Source organism: Panicum virgatum, chromosome 9N, assembly GCF_016808335.1.
Source record: "Panicum virgatum strain AP13 chromosome 9N, P.virgatum_v5, whole genome shotgun sequence".
NCBI classification, from domain to species: domain Eukaryota; kingdom Viridiplantae; phylum Streptophyta; class Magnoliopsida; order Poales; family Poaceae; genus Panicum; species Panicum virgatum.
Window position 1 is genome coordinate 15,516,444 of NC_053153.1, and position 22,503 is coordinate 15,538,946.

At 50.5% G+C, this 22,503-nt stretch overlaps 3 protein-coding genes across 4 annotated transcripts; 1 reads left to right on the plus strand and 2 right to left on the minus strand.

Annotated features, from left to right (window-relative positions):
- Positions 1-955: 955 nt before the first annotated feature.
- LOC120692728 (patatin-like protein 3) lies at positions 956-2,588 on the minus strand. The gene has a single exon (XM_039976112.1). The coding sequence runs from the start codon at positions 2,498-2,500 to the stop codon at positions 1,154-1,156; it is 1,347 nt and encodes a 448-aa protein (XP_039832046.1). The 5' UTR covers positions 2,501-2,588; the 3' UTR covers positions 956-1,153.
- A 3,595-nt stretch (positions 2,589-6,183) lies between these two features.
- LOC120691014 (vacuolar protein sorting-associated protein 2 homolog 2-like) lies at positions 6,184-9,780 on the plus strand. Of its 2 annotated transcripts, XM_039973961.1 has the most exons (12): positions 6,190-6,340; positions 6,390-6,465; positions 6,886-6,930; positions 7,429-7,463; positions 7,970-8,020; positions 8,104-8,208; positions 8,303-8,374; positions 8,487-8,558; positions 9,032-9,112; positions 9,233-9,268; positions 9,355-9,419; positions 9,526-9,766. In XM_039973961.1, exons 2-12 carry the CDS (start codon positions 6,432-6,434, stop codon positions 9,623-9,625), a joined length of 696 nt encoding a protein of 231 aa, XP_039829895.1. In that variant the 5' UTR covers positions 6,190-6,340; positions 6,390-6,431; the 3' UTR covers positions 9,626-9,766. The 2 variants fall into 2 exon arrangements, with proteins under 2 accessions (XP_039829896.1, XP_039829895.1); XM_039973962.1 differs by having other exon boundaries at positions 6,184-6,465; positions 9,526-9,780.
- Positions 9,781-10,566: 786 nt separating this feature from the next.
- LOC120691013 (DNA repair protein recA homolog 1, chloroplastic-like) lies at positions 10,567-15,966 on the minus strand. Its single transcript, XM_039973959.1, has 13 exons — positions 15,690-15,966; positions 14,520-14,611; positions 14,367-14,442; positions 14,116-14,178; positions 13,894-14,023; positions 12,812-12,897; positions 12,578-12,703; positions 12,379-12,483; positions 12,241-12,297; positions 12,090-12,152; positions 11,950-12,026; positions 11,422-11,494; positions 10,567-10,932 (listed from the first exon to the last, which is right to left on the minus strand). The coding sequence occupies exons 1-13, from the start codon at positions 15,894-15,896 to the stop codon at positions 10,831-10,833; spliced, it is 1,257 nt and encodes a 418-aa protein (XP_039829893.1). The 5' UTR covers positions 15,897-15,966; the 3' UTR covers positions 10,567-10,830.
- Positions 15,967-22,503: the final 6,537 nt, after the last annotated feature.

Below are 22,503 nucleotides of genomic sequence, written 5' to 3' on the forward strand. Positions count from 1 at the left end.
ACTTTCCTCCGCCGTGATCTGCGCCGCGGGGGAGAGCTAGGCAGCTAGCGACGAAATCGCCGCGCGGAGGCGTGCCCCGCGGCTGCCGGCGCCAAGCGGCACAGCAGCCTCCAGCTAGCATGCGTCCGGCGCGCGGCGGCGATGACCAACCACCAGTTCGTCGGCACCTGCGCTGCGCGCGGCGGCACATGGCGCCCTCGCGGCCGCGCTACGTGCATTTTCTGATTTGATCTCCGATCAACACCGAATCATACGGACTGCGGATATGCATTGTTGTCGCTTGGGCTCCAATGATTTGCGCCGCTACTTGTTGCGTAGTACGTGGCGCTGGGCACGTGATGACCAATTCCCCAGTCGTTCGCATTCGCAACGTGCGCTCTGCTCGCGTGTTGATCAATGGAAATCCATGTCAAGTGCCGTTTTAAAATCTGGTGACACGGTAATGTTGTATCGACCAATCAGCTACTTGTGTGCAGCAGCCAAGGTCGGAGCGCACGCCATTCCTCTGGCATACTGCTCTCGGCAGCTGGGTGGGTCACTGACGCCAAGCACACACGGCCACACATATAAACTTCTAGTGCACGCAAGACGGGTTAAATAAAGTTTATTTGCAAAATTTCTTCAAGGATGAGTGTAACTTTTCTCGACGAATCTAATGATGATTAGCTACATTGATGCTGCAGTGACCATCCTCTATCGCGCGGTGAAAAATCTCATTAGATTCTTCAAGGTTTCTAGCGGGAGTTCTGGAGTTGGTTTTGTAAACTGACTTTATTTGACACCGTAATTAATAGTCACAGTTCGTTCTAAAGACTTTTATAGATTAACCAAACGAGGCCAATGTGCGAGAACTCTCGTCCTCTTCTTCGAAAAAGGTTTTTTCTTCAAAAAATAAGTCTCGTCCTCGTCCTCTTGAGCACACCTCAGCTGCATTTCGCTACATTTCACGGGATATATCATCGCAAGGCAAATTCATTTCCGAATTCCAAACGGGCATCCCGCATGTCAGTGGCTCATTACCGGAGACAGCCCCAAAAGAATACTCATCACTCTGGTAGTCGTAGCATTGTCAGTTCCTTAATGGCATGTCTAGCATGTACTACACTGGATCAGTAGATCCTCGTCGCGCCGCGGCGGCGGCCTAGGTAGTTCGCTACCGGCGTGAATCCCACGACGCCGGTGACGGCATCGACGACGCGGTCCTCGCCGTCGTGGTGCCTGACGACGCGGTGGTCGCCGACGACAGCCGCGGCGTGGCGAGCTGCTTGATGGCCACGTTCGGGAGCGGGCTGCGCCCCCGCCGCTCCTGCTCTCTCACCAGCTCGGCCGCCACCGCGTCGACCTTCTCGGCGTTGGTCCGCTCCGACAGCCTCCGCCCGCGGAACAGCACGGACTCCACGCTCCGCTGCGCCAGCATCGCTCCCGCGGCAGCGGCCGCCGTGCCCGCGCAGAGCGGGGCCGGCGCCTTGCCGGCCTGGATGCGCACGTAGTTGCTTCCGCGCGCGGGCCCGAACGCCATGGCCACGGATTCGTCCACCATGTCCGCGACGCCCTCGGCGGTGACGCGCGCCAGATCGCGCGGGGAGGGCGAGCGTGTGGGCATTGGCGCGTTCGACCCGCAGGAGACGGTGGCGGACGCGCCGGCGCCGATGGAGAGGACGAGGATGTCCTCGACGCCGGTGGCCAGGGGGAACTCCTGCTTGTTGTGCAGCACGTGCGTGACGGCGGCGGCGGCCGGGTTGCCCATGGCCGCCGCGCCTCCGGACGCCGCGGCGATGGCCGTGAGGCCATCCACCGACCTGACAGACGCGACCGCGCGGCCCGCGGCGCAGGTGGCGGCGCAGACGTCGCGGAGGCGGAAGTCGAAGGTGTCGCTCTCGACGGCATCGGCGCGCGAGAACACGAAGGGCGCGGCCGTGGCGAGGTCGTAGCAGGGCACCAGCAGCGGCGCCACGGTGTCCCTGAGCGTCGCGTCGCCTAACAGGCGCTGGAAAACGCCGTCGCACTTCCGGGAGCCGCGGAATATCTTCGCCCACCGCCCGCGCCGGCCGCCCCAGCAGTCCTCCTTCTTCCTGACGCTGCCGGCCACGAACGCGAGCGCCTCCTGGGCCGAGTACCGCGGCCGCCCGTCGGGGCCCCTCAGGAACAGCATCGCTGCGAGCACTCCTCCCGCGCCGGAGCCCGCCGCGACATCGAAGAAGTCGGCCACGCGCGCGTCGGGGTCCCCGGCTTGCTCCCGCAGCCCGGCCTCGAGCCTGGCGAGCGCCGCGGCGGCCAGGAGCGCATCCTCGGCGCCCGCGCCGCAGCCGTCGATGGTCAGCACCCGCACGCGTCCACCGTCAAAAATCGCTTTTGCCGGCGTCCCGGGGCCGGAGGACAGGCACCCATTGGCGGCGCCGAAGAGGAACTTTCTCTCGAGCAGGGAGAAGATCTCGTAGCTGAGCTTGTCGACGCCCATGGCTATTGCTGGCGGTGAAGCCATTGCTGCGTACGCTTCCATCGATCTCACAGGTCCGCGGCAACAAGGTCGGAAGTCCAGAACTAGAGAGTAGAGCGAGCTAGCTGGCGGATAGCTCGTGATGCGAGAGCGATCGACGCGTCCTAGTCCACTCTAGCTCGAGCCTTTTATAGCGGCGGGGCGCAGCACAGTTCAGCTACCGCGAAGGGCTGCGCGCGCCGGTAGCGGCGCCCGACAGCTGGCGTACGGACGCCCGTGGCCATTGCCCATTGGGGCTTGGATCGACTGGTGGTGGCGGCGCGAAGCGAAGGTGGCAGGAAGGGTCGAATCCAATGCCCTGCCCCGCTGGATGGGTCGCCTCCCTCGCCGCACCCGACGGTGCCGGGAAGCTTCCCCGCAGGGCCCCGACGGACTCCAGCAGCCAGTGTGAGAAAGCTGAGATCACGGGAGGGGTCGGGCCAGCCTGCATTGGCACGTCGCTCGCCGTGGGGTCGTGCGGGGATCGCCGCCGGGATCGGGATCAGGGTGGTGTCCCCGGATGGCGAGACAGCGGCGATCGCGTGAGGGCCTGATGGCCTGTGGCGGATCACGGCCGGCCCGCGCGCATCCATCAGCGCCGCACTTTCTCCCTGGCGCTTGCGATGCGGGGGACGCCTGCGGATAAATGCGCTGTTGGTGAATGCATTTTGGGGCCGGCGGCGTCGGCGCCGGATCTGGCGCGCGATGCCCGTGCGGTTTTCCGCACGCGAGGAAACATCAGGCTCTGGTCGCGTCGTATCTCCGGCGTGGGTCGGTTCTCCTCGGCTCTTGCCACGGGCTTTCGTCGATACGAGAAGCAAATGGCGCGCACAGTATGGTTTGCAGTTCTGGACTCTCGAGTTGGGAGCAGGGTTTCATTTCCCGACCGGTCGGACCTAACCGCCGGCGTCCGGTTCCGATTTACCGGACCGGTTTGACCGGTTACTGGTACAAATCGGTCAAATTTAAATTTTAATTCAAAAAACTCAGTTCAATCGGTTCGTACCGGTATACCGACCGGTTACACCGGTTTACCAGTCGGTTTGACCGATTTACCGGCCGGTTTGACCGGTTTGCATTCAAATTCAAATTTAAAATCACATGTGTAACCGGTATACCGGCCGGTTAGACCGGTTTACCGGCCGGTTTGACCGGTTTACCAAGTGGGCCTTAATGGGCCGTCTCATTTTTTCTCTTTTCTTTTTTTTTGTTTTAACTTTAAATGCCAGAAAAGTATGTTAAACGAACGAATTTTTGAGAAAATTTGACACCATTAGATTCGTTGCAACTTGAAGTATTTTTAGGATTTTTTTGGAATTTTTTCATTTTTTTTGAATTCAAATTTAAAATTTGAATTTGGACAGGTTTCATACCGGACCAAACCGGACCGGTTTTATACCGGACTAAACCGGACCGGTTACCGACGATTTGGTGAACCTTGGTTGGGAGCTCTACCTACCTGCCTGCCTGAAAAAGCCGACGCTGCGTTAGTTCCCACAAAAGAAAATGCGGCCGGGCACCGATACAGATGCCAATCGTTCCTGTCAGTTGGGCATCGATACATATCGTTGGCAGAACAATAATGTGCCCGGCCGCTAGAATTTTTGTGGCGAGCTGGGGAGTAGTATATTAAGCAGCCTGATGCTGTTTGTTGGACATGTCACAGTAGCAGGCGGCAGCAGGCATCAAGCTAGGCATCTTGCCCGTCTGAAATGAAGCCATTGTCGTCGGTTCTACTAGTATGTGTGGTGCCCAACATGAACTGTCGCCCGACATTGTCAACACATGATATGGCAAGTTGTGTACACAGATTCGTCAACGAGCACGGTTGTCCGGGCCGCTTAGCATCTGGGAAGGGGCAGCGCACTTGTGAGTTGCGTGTGCGTCCGCGCGAGAGAAACGCTAGCATGCATGCCCTGACCCAAATCCGATCCAATAACCACCTAATGCCTGCTGCTGCCCCTGGCGTACATACTGATGTATGTCGATCATGTTCAGTATGCAAAATATTAAACTTGGGCCATGTAATTTCCCATCCCATGGCAGACCACTATTTTTCCTGGGCCTTTGGAACAGAACAAGTAGAGCACTCCACACATCCTTTCTGGCCATGGTATGAGTTTCTTCCTCTTTCTCGTCTCTTACAGCTGCTACAGTGCGAGCGGCGACCAGGGGCGATTTCGAGTCTCCCCGTCGATTCGCCGTCGCCCTTGTCTCTGGCGCCCTCGCCGGCGTCGGAGGTCGAGGGGGTTGGTTGAATCGACGGAGGATTTGTATATACCCGTACTTATTAGGCTTTGGTTAATTAAGTTAGGGTTCTTCTCGCCCTCATGTTCACTGTCGTCTTCGGCGGCGCTGTCCTCTGTGGCGGCGGCTCGGTGGCCGTGCTCGGCCCAGGCGTCACCCGCTCCTGGCTTGAAGCCGCGTTCGTCCGTGGTGCACAGGTGCTATGCGACGGATGGGGCCGGGTGGCTGTTGTGGCTGGGACGGCGGCGTGCTCGTCCTGGGCGGTGAGGCAAGGGTTCTTCTTCCTGGGCTCCGTCTCCAGCGGGCGACGTCGTGGGCGTGCGGAGGACGACTCCGGCATCTACGGCGGCTTCCCCGACTTCGCTGGCGGCGACGGCACCAGTAAAGACTTCGGGCTCGCCGGATTTGGAGTTCTGGTACCTCTGGATCTGGTTGAGTCCGCCTTTTGTCCCTTCCTTTTCTTCGCCGGTAGTTTCTTCGATGCTTTTGCCAGTGTTGTTTTCACCGGATTTCTGTACCTCCAAGGAGTCTTCTTTTGGAGGTTTGTATCTACCGACTCGATGAAACCGGGTTGGTTTCTGCCTACCACCTGCTTTGGTGCTTCAGCTCCCCTGCTGGGTGTTTCGTCGGCCGGCGTGCTGCGAATTCTGGCAGCCACTGGGGTGTTTGATTTCTCAAAGGCTGGCGATGCGATGGCCAATACCACTGGCCATCTTTGGAAGCCGGGGCGTTCAGTGCCAAGAAAGCATGTCGTGGATGTGCTATTCAAGACAGCGATTAAAAGTTACCATGGATTCCGGTCGTCGTGGCGAGGAACACCGGGAGATGGTTACAAGGACCTGAATGTATTTTTAATTTTTATCAAGGATGTCTTTGTATGAGCTGTAATCACCAAATCCTTAAATGAAATACTATCCCGGTTTTTCTCAAAAAAAAAATTACGTAGTCATCACGACTTTTTTTTACGGGTCGTTACTCCATGTTGTGATATTATGAGCTTATTACCAAGCTGCAATAGTTCTGGAAAATCGAAATAGGTAACTAACAAAAGGTAATGAGATCCTACTTTCTTCTACCCACAAAATTAAGGGAACATATTGACGATGCGGTCACTTGTCAGCAAAATTACCTCCTCCCCCAGCATACAAGGAAGAAAATCAATTTGTACCATAATTTCGCAGAAAAAACAATTGGTAACAAAATATACATAGGAAAAGAAAAATGAGAGAAAACAGGGAGGAGTGGGGGTAGTTCGTCCAATCCCAAGGCGCTGCGCGCGGGTCTCCCGCTCCAGAAAACCCCATACACTACTCCTCCAGGTCGCTCACATGACACAAAGGTCCCACCTTTCCGTGGACCCCAGACGCCATGTCCGGGGCGAGAACGGGGCCACGTGCGCCTAGCGCGGCGCGTCGTTTTCCCGTCCGCAACGGCTACTAAAGCCTCCTGCAGTGACCTAAAAGATGGGTTGGGTCGGCAGGCGACTGACACTCCCCCGTTGGGCTCGCGCGGCGCCGACTTCCCCACCTCCTCCCCTCTCGCCCACGAGCACAGCACGCGCCGCGCGGTGGTGGTTTCTCTCTCTCTCTCTCCTGCGACCAAATCTGCAGCGCGAGGGAGGGGGAGCCACGCACACTGAGGGCGGCCCTGCTCCTGCTCTGGTACCCGTCTGCGGGCGCTCGGTGGTCTCCCCAGCGATCCCGCAGCCATGAACATCTTCAAGAAGAAGGTCGACCCCAAAGGTGCGCTTAATCGCCCTTGGATTCCCTTGCCCCGGCCTCGCGGGGGTGGGGGTTCTAGCGTGATGTTCGCCGAATTTGGGGGATTTTACCCGTCGATTTGGCGCGATCTGCTGTTGAGCTTCGGTGATTCGGGCCGCAAGTGGTCGTTCCTGCAGTTCGGAGGCGAGGCCTTCGATGGATTTCCGGCGGAAGGAGGGAGGGAGGGTTTTTGTTCAGTGATTTGGGTAGCCTCGTGGGGGTTAGGGTTTTAGGGCGGGCGGGTGGCTCGTGCATTTTTGCGGGGGAGGGAGGAACCAAGGGTTCGTGTTAGGGGGGCGTTGTGGAGGTTCTTCTCCCAAAATTCGTGGCGGGGAATGCGGATCACAAGCTTGGCCCGCTGAACTTACTGCTGCTGATGTGATGTTTATTTGTCGCTTGCAGAGGCTCTCAGGACCAGCAAACGTGAAATGGCGGTCGCCACACGGGGTGAGAACAATTTTCCCTCTCTATATATACTTTCGAATCAAGGGGTTGAAAGGTTTTTGCGAATTGTTATGGCACATTTGCCACACGCCCTGTGTTTTACTGAATCAGACACATTTGCACAATTACACGAATTTGGGACATAGGTGGGCATTTCATAACTAGTTACAGACTTGCACAAATTTGATTCAGCTATCCTGTCATTCAGTTTCAAATAGAATGGAGCTTAGGCAGCAGCTGTTTAGTTTGTATTGCTCTCCACTGATGCTAAAAGATCAGCAGTTGTTGCCACATTGGCTATTCGTCCTGTGTTATATTGGATCAGAACGGTACAAGTTCACGAATTTGGGACATTGGTGGATATTTTGATGCTTTCTCTTGTTTTAAGTTCACAAATTAGATTGCACAGCTGTTTAAGTTTCAAATTAGGTTACAGAATTCACAATACTGTTGGCAATGTGCCAATTATTCTGACAGTGATTCTCTATTTACATATTTTAGGAGTTGAGCGAGAGATTGGCTCCCTGCAAATGGAGGTATGCGGTACACTGTTCTGAAACATATAAATATAACTAGTACAATTTGAGCAGAGGGATGAGTATTGTTGTATTAAATTTGCCATTGTCTGTTAACTTCAAGATGCAATTTTTACTACTCAGTGCTGTGTTCTTAGAATGAGTCTTGCTGGTAGGTCCGATTGTTTGACACAATATAATGACTCCCGCCTACCAAGCTCTAGCCACAATCTAGAAGCAGAAGCCCGACTTCCTTGTGTCCTTATGCTAGCCTCCTCATGAGCTGAGAGTGCAAAAACAAATGTCTTCGGTCTAGAGGAGTGTGAATGTGTTATACAGTGTAGCTGTCTTGGGCATCTGTTTGTTATTAGTTAATTTCAACTTCCCCTAATATAGGAATTTTTTTATCAGTTTGGATGATACAATGGTAGGATATTTGTTCGTTGTCAATTCAGGCCCAGCAAAAGGCCCAACTATCTATGTGCAAATTAAATTGACCGGTTGGTGATGTCATAATGGTAATCATGGAGAAGAAGCTGGTTGCAGAGATAAAGAAGACTGCCAAGACTGGAAATGAGGTGAGTCTGAAGTTGTGGGAAATCTTTGGACCCCTATTTTCTTCATCCTATGTTCTGACAATAGATGATCTGGATTTCTCAAGGCGGCAACCAAAATATTAGCTCGGCAACTTGTCAGGCTCAGGCAACAGATCCTCAATTTGCAAGGCTCACGGGCACAGATTCGTGGAGTAGCTACTCACACACAGGCATGGCTACCTTATGATTATTTTTCTTTAGAAAAAAGCTGTTCTGCTTGTGGACAAGACTAACTTGAGATTAACATATCCATTCTTTATTCAGGCAATGTATGCAGGTACCTCAATCTCTGCTGGAATGAAAGGTGCAAGCAAAGCGATGGCAGCAATGAATAAGGTATGATGAAAGACAGCCATGTTAGCTGTTGTCCAGTATCATCCTCTTAAGAAAATCTGCTTGTGAACAATTGCTAGACTATCTTCTAAGTGAACTTCACTGCACATTTCAGCAAATGGAGCCGGCGAAACAGATAAAGGTCATGAAAGAATTCCAGAAGCAATCAACTCAGTTGGACATGACGGTATTAACATTGACACTATGCTGGCTTGTTTATTTTACTTCAAAGTTCAAAGCTGGAAGTCTTATGTCATATAATTCATGCTCAGTCTACTTATTTGCTATACGTATGGATGAATTAGAGCACTGCAAAAGCATTGTAAAACATATCCAATTCTATGTATGTGGTTTTGGTCCTGCATTCTGACCGATATGTCTCGTCACGTTTGCAAGCTCGTGACCACTGATGTAAAACAGTTAGCTGTTCACAAGCTAGCAGAACCTCTTTGCATCCTAAAAGTATTTCCTTCTTCATGTCATTTACATTATTGGAACTTGCTAGTGTGCTAAACTAATATAAAATATGATAGCAAGTGGTTAATCTTTTCTCAGAGGTAACTGAGTTCTGAATGCTATATCAGATGTTTGGTCCGGCATGTTTAAAGAATGTTTGTAGGCTTATAGCTGTCTCGCATTGAAATGACTGTTTCCATGCAGCTTGAAATGATGTCCGATGCCATTGATGAAACACTCGACAAAGATGAGGCGGAAGAGGAAACAGAAGAGCTTACAAACCAGGTAACCCAAAGTTTTCAGATACCAGCTTGTCAGGAATTCTGCTTTGATTTCCACTACACCATGGAATTCATCCATTGTATACTGGCTCACCTTGTCATCCACCCTCTGTCGGGTATGCAGGTCCTTGACGAGATCGGTGTCGATGTGGCTTCTCAGGTATGCTTTCTTTCAATACATGGGTTGCAGATACTGAGTGTCTTAATTCTGACCCTACTGTTTCCAATACTTTCGTGAAAATGCAGCTTTCTTCGGCTCCTAAAGGTCGCATCGGAGCAACTAACAAGAAAGTTGACAACAGCCAAGCACGGTATGCAAATGAAGTTACAACTGACAACACCATACTGTTCAAAATCTGGCCTTGCGTGCTAACCCCTTTCCCATTTAACCTTCCTAAACTAATTGTCGTACTGCAGAAATGCTGCGGCTCCTGCAAGAAACGTGGCGGCACCGCCAGAATCCTCTGCAGAAGTTGACGATCTGGAGCGGCGATTGGCGTCTCTCCGCCGCATCTGAGCCCGGAGCTGCTGAAGGAAGAACTTGTAATAGTAGCCGTTCATCTATATTTGTAAAGTTGTTTAGCGATGACATGATAATGATTGCCTGCTATGTTGTAGGGAAATATCAAACTGCACATGATGCGATTGAACCTACCTAGTCTCCTGTCTTTATGAGTCTGCGCACTGAACCTACCTAGGTGTGTGCCGACCACCGGACTGCCGCCGTAGTCGATTATTTGGGTCAGCAAGTTCGGTTTGTCTCACACGGGGGCCAGAAGAGTGCATAGCATAGCATTTTATCAAAAAAAAAAAATGAAGAAGAAGAAGAGATCATAGCATAAGTTTCCATTAGGGAGGCCAACAGCAGCGACAGTTTTTGTTCTTATGAGCACCAGAGCTCAGCACCGGAGCAACTGCCAACTACCATGGTTGACAAAGCAGCTGAGCAAGCCACCAACAGGGCCTTCCATGAGTGCAAGGTGCTCGACGGCTCCATGTCGTTGCTTGAATTTGTAAGTGTTCGTGTTCGAAGGGGGAAAAAAGAACTTCAAGCCCTCTCATCACCTGGAACAGCCGAAAAGCTCTGACTAGCTGACCTGACACATACCTGTTACACCTAAACTAGAAATAAAAATACAAATAACCAAAGCTTGTGCTGCGTAACAAAAAGCTGGATTGCATGAGATATTGAGATGGTTTTCGCAGCACTAACACAGTTTTCAACTTCTTATATAATATTATGTAACAATAAGACGCATTCTCTTTTGTCCGAGAAATGAACCATGGCTGCATAGTACGGTACGGGTCAATTGGTCATCGGAAATCTGCTAAAAAGGGAATGAACTACAAGGCAAAACCAAATGACCCCTGCCCTCCACAGAGCTCCTGCCTGAATCATAGTAAGAATGACACCAAAGCTTAACTTTCGTAGCTCGCCCCAAATTGCTAAACAGTTGATAGATGTGCAAATAGAAATTAGCTTAATTAATTTGAAAAATCAGTTCCTTCGTCATACACTATAATTCTATAAATGCCCCACCACGAGTTATATCATTCTCAGTGGTGGCACAACTCATCAGCCAAACTCCCCTACAACAGCGCACGCACCACTGCATGCTGTTTGATCACCTCTGGTCTTTCGTGCCATCACATAGGGACAAAAGCCCAGAATTGTGGTGCCCGATGGCTTCACGGTTGTTCATCTTCAGACCTCATGCACTGCTATTGCTCATCATACACTTGTTCGTCTTCACTTGATGATGACTGCCCAAAAGCTAGTAGGCTCATATGTCTGGTTCCTTCTGGTATCATAGCTCTAACCACCTGCATGTTCATCAAGCATGTCTAAGGAATAGAACATGGACAAAGACGCCCACAAGCACTCTAGAAAGAAAACTAATTGTTCATCAGGTAATTTATCCATGTACTAATTAATTTGACCTATTACCCAATTATAGTGACATCAAGGAAACAATAAAAGTGGGTCTGGTTATAGTTTTGGAGCATAGTTTGGAGGGTAAAATGAACCAAACGATAGTTTAGGGGGTTATCCGGACTTTGGCTATAGTTCAGGGGAGTAATTTAAACTTTTCCCCTATTCAAAATACATGGCATGCCTAAATGCACATAACCTATCATGACATTAATTTCATTTAGTGCAATCATACAAATAACATATATATGATTGGAAGTTAGTATATCATCAGACCAACAATAGCCTTCAGTTTGAAATCCAAATCAGTGAGAACTGTGGATTCAAAAAATTTTAATTGTAGCACACATGCCAGAAAACCCAGGTATAATCCAGCAAACCTTCTCTATCTCATCGCTGATGGTTGGGTTCTCTCGGAGATACTGTAGTGCCTTTTCCCTGCCTTGGCCCAATCTGAATAATTTGTAAGCAAAGACATCACATATCAAAGCTACAACTGTACAATGAGATAATTTGCTTCTGACCAAAATATATGAAGATAATTTCACAGTAGAATATAACTTAAAGCAGCACACCACAAAGCATCCTCATTGGCCACTGCTCATCACTTACACAAAGTGAGGTGCCGCGTGAAAACTCAGATCTTATGTTACCTTATTATATTGTAAGTCACACGAAAACAAAGACTGCTAAAGGACAAGAAATCCATATGGAGGTCTTTCTGAGGGTCTCATACAGCAGCCTAAATATGTGAAATCACATTGAAATGGGACGGAGGAAGATAACTTGTCTAAGTAATCTTTCCTTCAAAACCAAATGACATAAAAAGATTTCTCTGATCAGAACTATTTTTTTTATCCCTATCTTATGTATCCAAGGATTCAACTTTTCTAAAGCTCCTGGCCTACCTTATATCTTTGTAGCTGTACCATGAACCCTTCTTTGCAACTACTTCCATCAGCTCAGCACAATCAAGAACACACCCCTGTCCAACACTTTCGTTTAGCATAAGGTACAGTGATAAAAAACTCAAAAATTACAAACTTACCAATTTACTAACACCCTCCCCAAAAATGATTTCAAATTCAGCTTGCTTGTAGGGCCTAGAGACCTTGCAAAGAAAGGGAAAAAAGTTAATATCATGCCTACTTATTGTCAATGATAATACAAAGCAAGAACTGGACATAGTTTTGACATACTTTGCTTTTCTGCACTCTGACACGAACCTTCACACCAATGTCTTCATCTCCCTTGGCCTTAGAAAAAGGAAAACAAGCATAAGAACCATTCCCACATTAACTTTCAGGAAAGATTAAATATAACATTATTGATCTCACAGATTTTATCTTCCCAATGGGCCGTATCTCAAGGCGAACGGATGCAAAAAATTTCAAAGCTATCCCTCCACTAGTGACTTCAGGATTCCCATAGAATACTCCAATCTATTGAATACCAAATTCATCAAATGAAAGAATAAAATGGAACTCAGCAATAGTCGAAAACCAATGCAACTGTATCACAGTATCAGCATCACACCTTGTATCTTATTTGATTCAAGAATATAAGAGTACAGCCAGCCTTTGAGGCATTGCCTGACATCTTTCGCAGCGCTTGACTCATCAGACGAGCTTGTAGACCCATCTGCTGCATTCCTATCTCACCCTAAAAAATAGATTGATTACATTGCCAATGCAACATTTCAAATAGAACCAGAGAAAGAAACATGGGAGAGGGAGGGAGGGAGGGAGGGAGGGAGGGAGGGAGGGATACTTCAATCTCTGCACGTGGAGTGAGCGCTGACACTGAATCAATACAGATGAGATCTATTGCTCCAGATCTGCACATACGGTCCGCAACTGACATAGAGTAAGAATATATTAGCAATTTTTTATGTAAACAAACACCCAGATCCAGTGACCTTTAAGGTTAACAAATGAAGCAACAAAGTCATAGTGACATAAAAAGTCCACAAACAAAACAAAGGAACAAAACATATAGAGGCCTATAATTCTCAAAATCCAAAATGCACTGCCATTTTATTTGAGAAAGAAATACCTATTCCTGAAAATTTCAACGTAGACTGTTTGGATGTTGTAGTTCTGAAAACTCATCGTATCAAAAACTGTGGTCTTATATAACAGAATGTACAAATCCATTGTTTAGAGAGGAAAAAAGAAGTCCCGAGTGGCGTTGGTAAAACTCCAAAAAGAATACAATTTTAGCAATACCATAGTTTTCAAAACTACAGAATTTGTTGCACCCAAACACCTCTTAGCTTTCCAAAACCAGACTATTCTGCAAAACCATAATATTTTTTTAAAACTCCAAAAAGAGTCTGTATCCAAACAGGGCTACAAAATAATAAATTATTTGTGAATATAAAAGCATGTGTGCACACATATTTCTTAGAGCTACATACCAACATATAAATCTTTCAGCCTACCAGGTGATTGAAACACTGGACATATTCTAGTGATATTTGCACATATCAGAATACAGTAAATTTGTTTTTTTTTTGTAGTTTTCAAATCTAACTTACAGTTCTGTTTCATCTCAGAATGACAAAATAAAGTTCCATTGCAAAGATCTGGTAAAAGTTTCATACAGACCTCAACTGAACATGGGCTTAACAACAAAAAATTATTTCACTATCAAACCATACCATCAAGATTCTCACATGTTAAAATTTAGATATTAGACCCTAGGGAAATAATGCCAGACCGAGATGAAGAGTATATATGAGAAGAAGACTCAGAGGATGAATACGAGCAAGAATTGTAGTGTAATATTAAAGTAGAAGGATGGATATTAAATAAAAGAAGTATTGCAGTCCATATGTGCAAAATGATTACTTTCTAGTGCCATCTCTCCATTATCAGGTTGGCAGACAATCAGATTTTCAATATCCACCCCAAGAGCTTTTGAATAAGCTGGGTCAAAAGCATGCTCTGCATCGACAAGCATGGCATTTCCTCCTAGTTTCTGCATATTGAATATTGTATATCTTTTATTGTCATAATTGTTTATATATATCATAAAACATTTTCATTAATGTAATATCGCAAAACACAAACCTGTACTTCAGCAATTGCATGCAGAGCAAGGGTTGTTTTTCCACTGCTTTCTGGACCATATACCTGCAAACTTTTACAAATCAAATCATTTAAAGACAGGAGGTCGGAACCCTAAACACACAGGCAAGATCACAACTTTCTGCAGAAATCAGCACAAGTGCTGACCCAAATATGCCTTGATCAAAGCAAGAATGAACTACACCATGTGGGTGTTAGTTGAGATAGGAGGAAGTATAGGATGAGAAAAATACCTCCACTACTCTTCCTTTTGGAAGGCCACCACCCAGAGCAAAATCTAGTGTTAAACAACCACTTGGAAACGTCTCACTGGGATGGTGACAGTAATAATCAGTATAGATATAAAAAGAACTTTAAGTGAAGGATTCAAGAAATTGGAGACATACACAAAAGCACCACCGGCACTGCCTAATCTTGTAACGCTTCCTTTTCCAAAAGAGTTGTTTATGTCACTCATGGCTGCATCAAGAGCTTTTTGCTGCAGATGAAATCATGAATCAATGTTAATGAGAAACCAAGGCAAAAGTGTAATGCATCACATTCAAAAAGTAGAATACTATTTCATGCAAATAAGTCATCCGTTCAAAAAAAAAAGGTCAAGTTATATGAGATGCCTAAATGCCTTCATGATTCAAGATAGATAAGATAAATGATGCTCTCTAAAACATCAGAACTCAAGGAAAGCAGGACAAACATCCAAACCATATGACAGCAATGGAGAACACAGTATATCTGACTGCAGTACTGTTTGGACTTTTTTTAAAACTAAATGTGAATTGCAGCAGAGAGTTGCCTCGTCAATGATGAAGACTAGTATAGTTCCAGATCGAACCAAAACCTATGGGTTGCAGCGTCTCACTTGATTCACATTATGTCATCACAGCTCCAGCAGGTCTATGGGTCCTGACTGCTGAGTGGCAATATTACAGTAAATGATTTTATCTACTTTGAGTACACAGTGGCAGAACAAACTCAAAAAACTGGGGTTCACAGTGTTGATGTGGACTTAGCTTCTTCTACTCCAATGTGGTGTATCCATAGTGGGACTCGTTCCATAATAAAATCAAATATGACCCAAGCTATATCTCTCTCTTACCCAAACCTAGGCATGCTGCTCTATGCCTCTATTCCCCCTCCTTTCCCTTGCATTGCATGTGAGGTGAGCTCATAGATATACAGGGTAAAGCTTGCTAATCCATCGTATGCATTTCATTTGATATGATCGTCAAATGCATTGTTTATCCGATGCCTCTTGTTCGTAATGACAGGACACGACACAAGAACCAGTAACAGAAATTCAACAAGCGCAGTGCCACTTCGTACACCACATGCTCGATACAATGGCAAACCACTCCACCGCAGCGAACATTGTCGCCAGCCTTTACTTTTTTCCCCACCGCCGCGCCGCGCTCCGGGACGCGTCGGCGCGGAACACGACACGGAGCGTTTTCGCGGGCCGCGCCTCACCTGTTCGACCAAATGGCACCGAGAGGAAAGAGGAAGAAACGAAGGGCAAGTGGAGCAGCAGCGGAGTAGGCGGCGAGAGAGACTCTTACGCGGTCGATGAGGCGAGGGTCGTCCTCTCCGGAGAGAGCTCCGTTCCCTCCGCCGGCGACGAACTCGCAGCGCAGCCGCCGGGCGCGCGCCGTGACGCCGCCTGCGGAGGCGCGCGGCGCGGGGCGTCTCCGGCGGATACGAGTTGAAATAGAGGAAGAGATACGGGATGAGGAGAAAGCGGCGGCGGCGGCGGTGGCCATTGGCATGCGCGGCGCGGCGGCGAGCGCCCTGCTGTGTCAGCGGGAAGAGTGGAAATGGAGAAGAGCCGACCGAAGAAGCAACGCTTCACAAGGGGAAGCGAAGATAGTGGTGGCCGAACGCCGAACCCCAAGCCTTGAGATCCGTGCGACGGTCGGATGATGGAATCAATATGCGATCGTGGTGGATTTTCATGGACGTGACTCGAGTCTCGAGGTGTGACCTTACCTTAGCTCATTTGTTGTCGCTAATTCGCTATTGTTTCCATCTACATCCGCACTCTAAAATCTCAATCTGTCGTGCTTCGGGAATAATTCGATCTTACATATAATCTTACTACATATACATACAGGGTCAATAATTTTCACAATATAACGAGCGTCGAGCGATACTATATCCATAACCCCTCTTCATTTATAGTCATAATTTTCACAATAGCCTATGGAGATGGCCCTGGATGCTGGGCCAGCCCAATAGCCTTTGGAGAGGCATAGGGCTGGACTGGCTGCGCCATATGACTTACTCCATCCGTTTCATAATAATTACATTTTAATAAGTACATTTTTAGAGTTTAATATTTATTCTAAAATAAATATATATTTAAAAATTGGACAAACTAACTTTAATTATTTTTTTTACTTTTTCTTCTCTGGAGGTGCAATATATGATTATATCTTTATAGAGGTATATGTGTAATCTTACAATAACATTGATATCTTCACTTAAACTCTAGAACTATGCTTATTTGCTTGATAGATACCTCCATAATTGTATAGTTTAAGTAGTTCTCTTAAATTTATATTACAAACAAAATGAATGGTTTGAAAGAAAAAGAAGCAACAAGACCTTGGATATCTAGGCAACATAGAAGTTGTAGGCACAAAAACATGTCACGTAAAATACTTAGAGCATTGAACGTGCAACAAGCAAAAGGAGCTTCTTGTAGGGTCTCTGGTTGGTGAAAATCTAACTAACAATCATCTGGAACGGACTTCGTCAAGGTAAGTGCACATCTTATGTTGTTCTATGATCATCAGGACACCTAGAATGAGTTTATCTGTCGGTGTCCTGACCCAGCGGTCCGGACCCAACCAGTAATGATGCTGCGTGTTCCTCGTCCTAGATGTTGATGCAAGAGGCAACACAGTAACACACGGGTTTATCCTGGTTCCGGCCGTGGGGCCGTACGTCCAGCAAAGGGGTGTGCGAGAGCACTGTACTGTCTTGCACCGGGGGTGCCTGTAGTAGGGGGTACAAGCGAGGCGAGAGAGGGAGGGAAGCTCCCAAGTCTCTGCTAGAGGGGGAGTTGATTGAGTCGAGTGCCAATATCGGGGCTCAGAAGAGCGTATGTGCTCTGTGAGTAGGGCAGAGCGTTGTGTTCAACCGAATGGGCCGACCCCCTTAAGGGAAAGCTCGTCTCCTACTTTTATAGACACAAGGAGGGATGGTGTACATGCACAGGAGATCGTGGAAGTTGTCGTCTTCTCCCCGAATCGCGGGGGCACAGTGGTCGAGCACTATGGGAAGTACACTGTGAGGTATGGAGCCGAGCGTGGCAGTCGTCCTGGGCATCGTCATTGGTCTTGTGGAGATCGCGCCGGCATTCTGGCGGCTCCAGCGGGCGGTGTGGTCATTGCTGTGGGGGGTACCGTCCTCCAGGCGTGGCGTGGCGGCGTTCCGAGGGTCCTACAGGCCAGGGTCTTGTCCTGGTCAAGGCCGGAGCTGCTTTCGAGGGTCGTGCCCATGCTGTTCGAGGGCTCCGCGGAAGGGAAAGTACGAAGGAGGTATGGGGAGATGGCAATATAGTGGCTGGAGTAGTGCCGAGCACGTCTTGCACTGCGTCCCAGGTTCCCACAGTGTCGTCACAGCGTCCGGAATGGCGGAGAAATGACCAGAGTTGGCAGACGGGACTCCGGTCACTGCCACTGTGAGGAATGGCGGCCTGGAGCCGTCTGGCCCGGGCACTGTAGAGGAGTGATTGGCATTTAATGCCTCCGTACGGCGGGCGAGTGAGCGGAAGGGTCGTTTGACCTTTCCGTCGAGGGGTGGCCTCGAGCGAGGTGGAGATGATTCGCTCCTCCGAGGGTAGGCTCGCTACCCTCGAGCGAGGCGGAGATGATCCGCTCCCCCGAGGGCAGGCTCACTACCCTCGAGCGAGGCAGAGGCGCGGGGCGTGGTCGAGGGCTTCGGCTGGGAGCCCTCGAGCGAGGCGGAGATCACTCCGCGGGTCCAAGGGGGGTGCGGATGGGCCGCACTGCGTACGTGGGCCGCGTGTTGGGCTTCTTTGAGTCCTTTCCTTTCTTCCAGATTGGAAGGAGGCTGTAGGCCTTCGTGGGCCCGGTTGTTCGGCATGTGTTTTGCGTTTTTAGGGTGGTTTTAGTCCCCTGATTAGGGTGCCCCTAATCATGGTACCCGACAGTGGCCTCGTCCTCCGCTTGAGCCTCCGCGTGCTCGACACACTCGACGTCGCACTCGTAGGCGTGCTCGAACGAGGAGCCGACGGTGATGACACCCCTCGGGCTTGGCATCTTCAGCTTGAGATAGGTGTAGTTGGGGAGTGGCCACCTCACTGCTTCTCCAGCGACAAACCCCGACTCTGGATCAAACTCCTCCAACAATGCTCCCCGGAGCACCGTTGTGCTCTCGCCGGACAAACTAAGGCTGCCGCGGTCAGTACTCGAGCCACACCCTCGAAGGGTTAAGCCTCTGTGGGGCTGATGCACACCTTTACACCCTCGGTCATCCTCTCCACGAAGGAGAAGGAGACTTCATTGCTCTTTACAAACAAAGATTACAAAGGGTTACCGGCTCGAAGCCGTCGAAAAGTACAAACGCATTGCCACCTACGTGGCAATTTTCTCTGTCTTGGGGAGGAGCGAGCGCCGATGAAGAGCACCGAGTCCTTGGCCGACATCACGACCAGGCTGCTCGGGATCGCGAGGAGCAGCCCCCAGACCGCACGGGTCCGGCGGGATGCCCTCCTCGCAAGTTTTCTTCTAGCGTCTCCTCCACCGAAGACCTTGCGGGGGGTCAAGCTGGCGGACAACACCCTCTGCACCATATCCCCGAGAGCGACATTGTCGCCAAGAGGGACGATGCGAAGAATGGCCACCAAACCTGGCACCGACGCCATGGTCAGGCATCTCAACGCCCCTTCAGGCTGAGGGACATCGCAGAAACAGGACCCCACGGGCCCAATGCTCTTCTGCTAATCCCATTGAAGCTGAGGGATGGTGAGCACGCCCTCTCCAGCTTTCCCTCGCCACTCGCAAACATTCTTCTAGCATCAAAGCCTAAAGAAGCCAGGCCACCCCGTCCGGGGGACGACCGTGAAAGGCAAAGGGAAAACATTACTAGACTTAGGCGATGCTAGAAGTAAGAGCAGGGAAGTTGGAGAGGAAAAGGAGTCCCACGACCCCTATTTATAGCCGCGTCGGGTGCCAAGCCTTAAGCCTGTCGCAGGGAGGAGGCTTGGACTGCCCGTGATGGTGCGGCACCCCACGAATGAAAGATGCCCTCGGTTACCGTGCCGAGACGTGACCAAACAATGCAAAGCCGAGCCCTTGGACGCTGAGTAGCGCAGCATCAGCGCTGGTCGACTGCCCTCGAATGGTGCATCGCAAGGCGACCAGGGAAAGCCGGGTTGAGACCCTGAGCGTGGGACAGTGCGGCAATAGCACCAGCTGCAGAGCAGCAGGCGCCATCATGGCCCTGGCCTGCTCAGCACACTGACGCGTCTCGTCCCCGGAGCAAAACAAGAAGGGGCGCGTGCCTCGGAGTACTTTTTCCGCAGGTGCAATGCCCCGACCGACGAGTTGTCGCATCCACCAGGCCAGCACCCGGATGCGTCTGGTGGGAGCGCAGCGCCGATTGATCACATCAAGGCGTACAATTGCCAAAATACCCTTTGGCCGAATCCCCTGACTCGACCAAAGGCCCGAGGGCTACTGTCGTGTACCATGATTAGGGGCACCCTAATAAGGGGACTAAAACCACCCTAAAAACGCAAAACACATGCCGGGCAACCAGGCCCACGAAGGCCTACAGCCTCCTTCCAATCTGGAAGAAAGGAACGGACTCAATGAAGCCCAACATGTGGCCCACATACGCAATGCGGCCCATCCGCACCCCCCTCGGACCCGCGGATTGATCTCCGCCTCGCTCGAGGTCTCCCCGCCGAAGCCCTCGACCGTGCCTCCGCCTCGCTCGAGGGTAGCGAGCCTGCCCTCGGGGGAGCGGATCATCTCTGCCTCGCTCGAGGGTAGAGAGCCTACCCTCGGAGGGGCGAATTATCTCCACCTCGCTCGAGGCCACCCCTCGACGAAAACGACAAACGGCCCTTCCGCTCACTTAGATACGGAAATTTTTCGAAAAAACGTTGGCGATTTTTTGGGGACGTTCGGGGGTTCCCCCCGTAGTAGCCCCCGAGGGAGGCTTGGCTTTGCCGAGTGTAAATCCAGGCGTATCTCAGTGTTCGTGAGCCCTCGAGGGTCCGGAAAGTTCCCAAAAAATCAACAAGTAAAGCATACTCCTTTATTGTTTCGGGAAATCGTAAATGTGAGTACAAACAATGTACAAATAGCTTGAAACTTTAAGGATAGAAGCGACGTAGCTGCTGTATGTTCCAAGCACTAGTGAGGACTTCGCCGTTTTCGTTCGTCAGTTTGTACGTGCCGGTCTTGAGCACCTCAGCGATGATGTATGGGTCTTCCCATGGTGGTGAGAGCTTGTGGCGGCCCCTGTTGTCCTGTCGAAGCCTCAGTACCAAGTCCCCTTTGTTGAGGTCTCGGCGCCGAACTCTGTGGGCTTGATATCTTCGCAGGGACTGCTGATAACGCTCAGAGTCTAGGAGCGCCACGTCTCGAGCCTCGTCCACTTGATCCAGCGAGTCCTCGCAGGCTTGCTGGTTTTGTTGCTCTTGATAGGCCTTGATCCTCAGTGTCCCATACTCCAGGTCCGTGGGGAGCATGGCTTCGGCGCCATAGACGAGGAAGAACGGGGTAAAGCCCATGGCACTGCTTGGGGTCGTCCTCAGGCTCCAAATGACCGAGGGTAGCTCTGTGAGCCACCTCCGGCCAAACTTGTTCAGCTTATTGAAGATCCTTGGCTTCAGTCCTTGGAGGATCATGCCATTGGCACGCTCCACTTGCCCATTCGTCTGTGGGTGCGCCACAGCCGACCAGTCCATGCGTATGTGGTAGCTGTCGCAGAATGCCAATAATTTCTTGCCTGTGAACTGGGTGTCGTTGTTGGTGATGATCGAGTTCGGGACCCCGAACCTGAAGACAATGTCAGTAAAGAACAGAACAGCTTGCTCGGATCTAATTTTGCCGATGGGTCGAGCTTCGATCCACTTGGAGAATTTGTCGATTGCCACCAACAAGTGGGTGTAGCCCCCGAGCACCTTTTGCAGCGGGCCAACGAGGTCCAATCCCCACACGGCAAACGGCCACGTGATGGGGATTATCTGCAGAGCGTGGGCCGGGAGGTGCGTCTTCCGAGCGTAGAACTGGCAACCCTCGCAGGTCCACACGACGTCGGTGGCGTCGGCGACCGCGGTGGGCTACTAAAAGCCTTGTCGAAACGCGTTACCCACGAGGGTACGTGGCGCGGCGTGGTGACCGCAGATGCCAGCGTGGATGTCACGGATCAGCACCTTGCCCTCGGGGATGCGGATGCATCGCTGCAAAACGCCCGAGGGACTGCGTTTGTACAGCTCGTCGTTGATTAGGACAAATGACTTGGCCCGCCTAGCGAGGCGCCGCGCCTGAGCGTGGTTCGAGGGTAGGATCCCTCGGATCATCCAATCGAGGAGCTGGGTGTGCCAATCTCGCGGAGACGGGGCCTCGTTGATTTCCATTGCTTCGGCCTCGTCCATGGAGGAGGTCTCGAAGTCACTGTCCATGGGCTCGGCCTTGTTCGCCGAGGGGTTCCCGCCGGGGGGGGGGGGGCGGCGTTCGAGGGGCCTGGTTCCGCCGGATCCTTGAAGTCGACGGAGGGCTTGGCGACGTCGCGAGCAAAGATGTTCGGGGGAACAGTGGTCCGCCCTGACGAGATCTTGGCTAGTTCATCGGCATCCTCGTTGTACTTCCACGGAACGTGGTTGAGTTCTAGGCCGTCGAACTTGTCTTCGAGGTGGTGTACTGCATTGCAGTATGCCTCCATCTTCGGGCTGTGACAGCTAGACTCCTTCATCACTTGGTCAATGACGAGCTGAGAGTCTCCGCGTACATCGAGGCGCTTGACGCCTAGCTCGATGGCGATGCGGAGGTCACTGAGGAGGGCCTCGTACTCCGTCATGTTGTTAGACGTAGGGAAATGCAGGTGTATTACGTAGCGCATGTGCTTTCTGAGAGGTGAGATGAGGAGGAGGCCAGCGCCGGCGCCGGTTTTCATCACCAACCCGTCGAAGTACATGGTCCAGCATTCAGCTTGGATTTGTGGTGGAGGTAGCTGAGTGTCCGTCCACTCAGCGACGAAGTCGGCCAAGACTTGGGACTTGATCGCCTTGCGAGGGGCATAGGTGAGAGTTTCTCACATCAGCTCTACGGACCACTTGGCAATTCTACCCTCGGCTTCCCTGTTGCGGACTATCTCTCCCAGAGGGAAAGACGA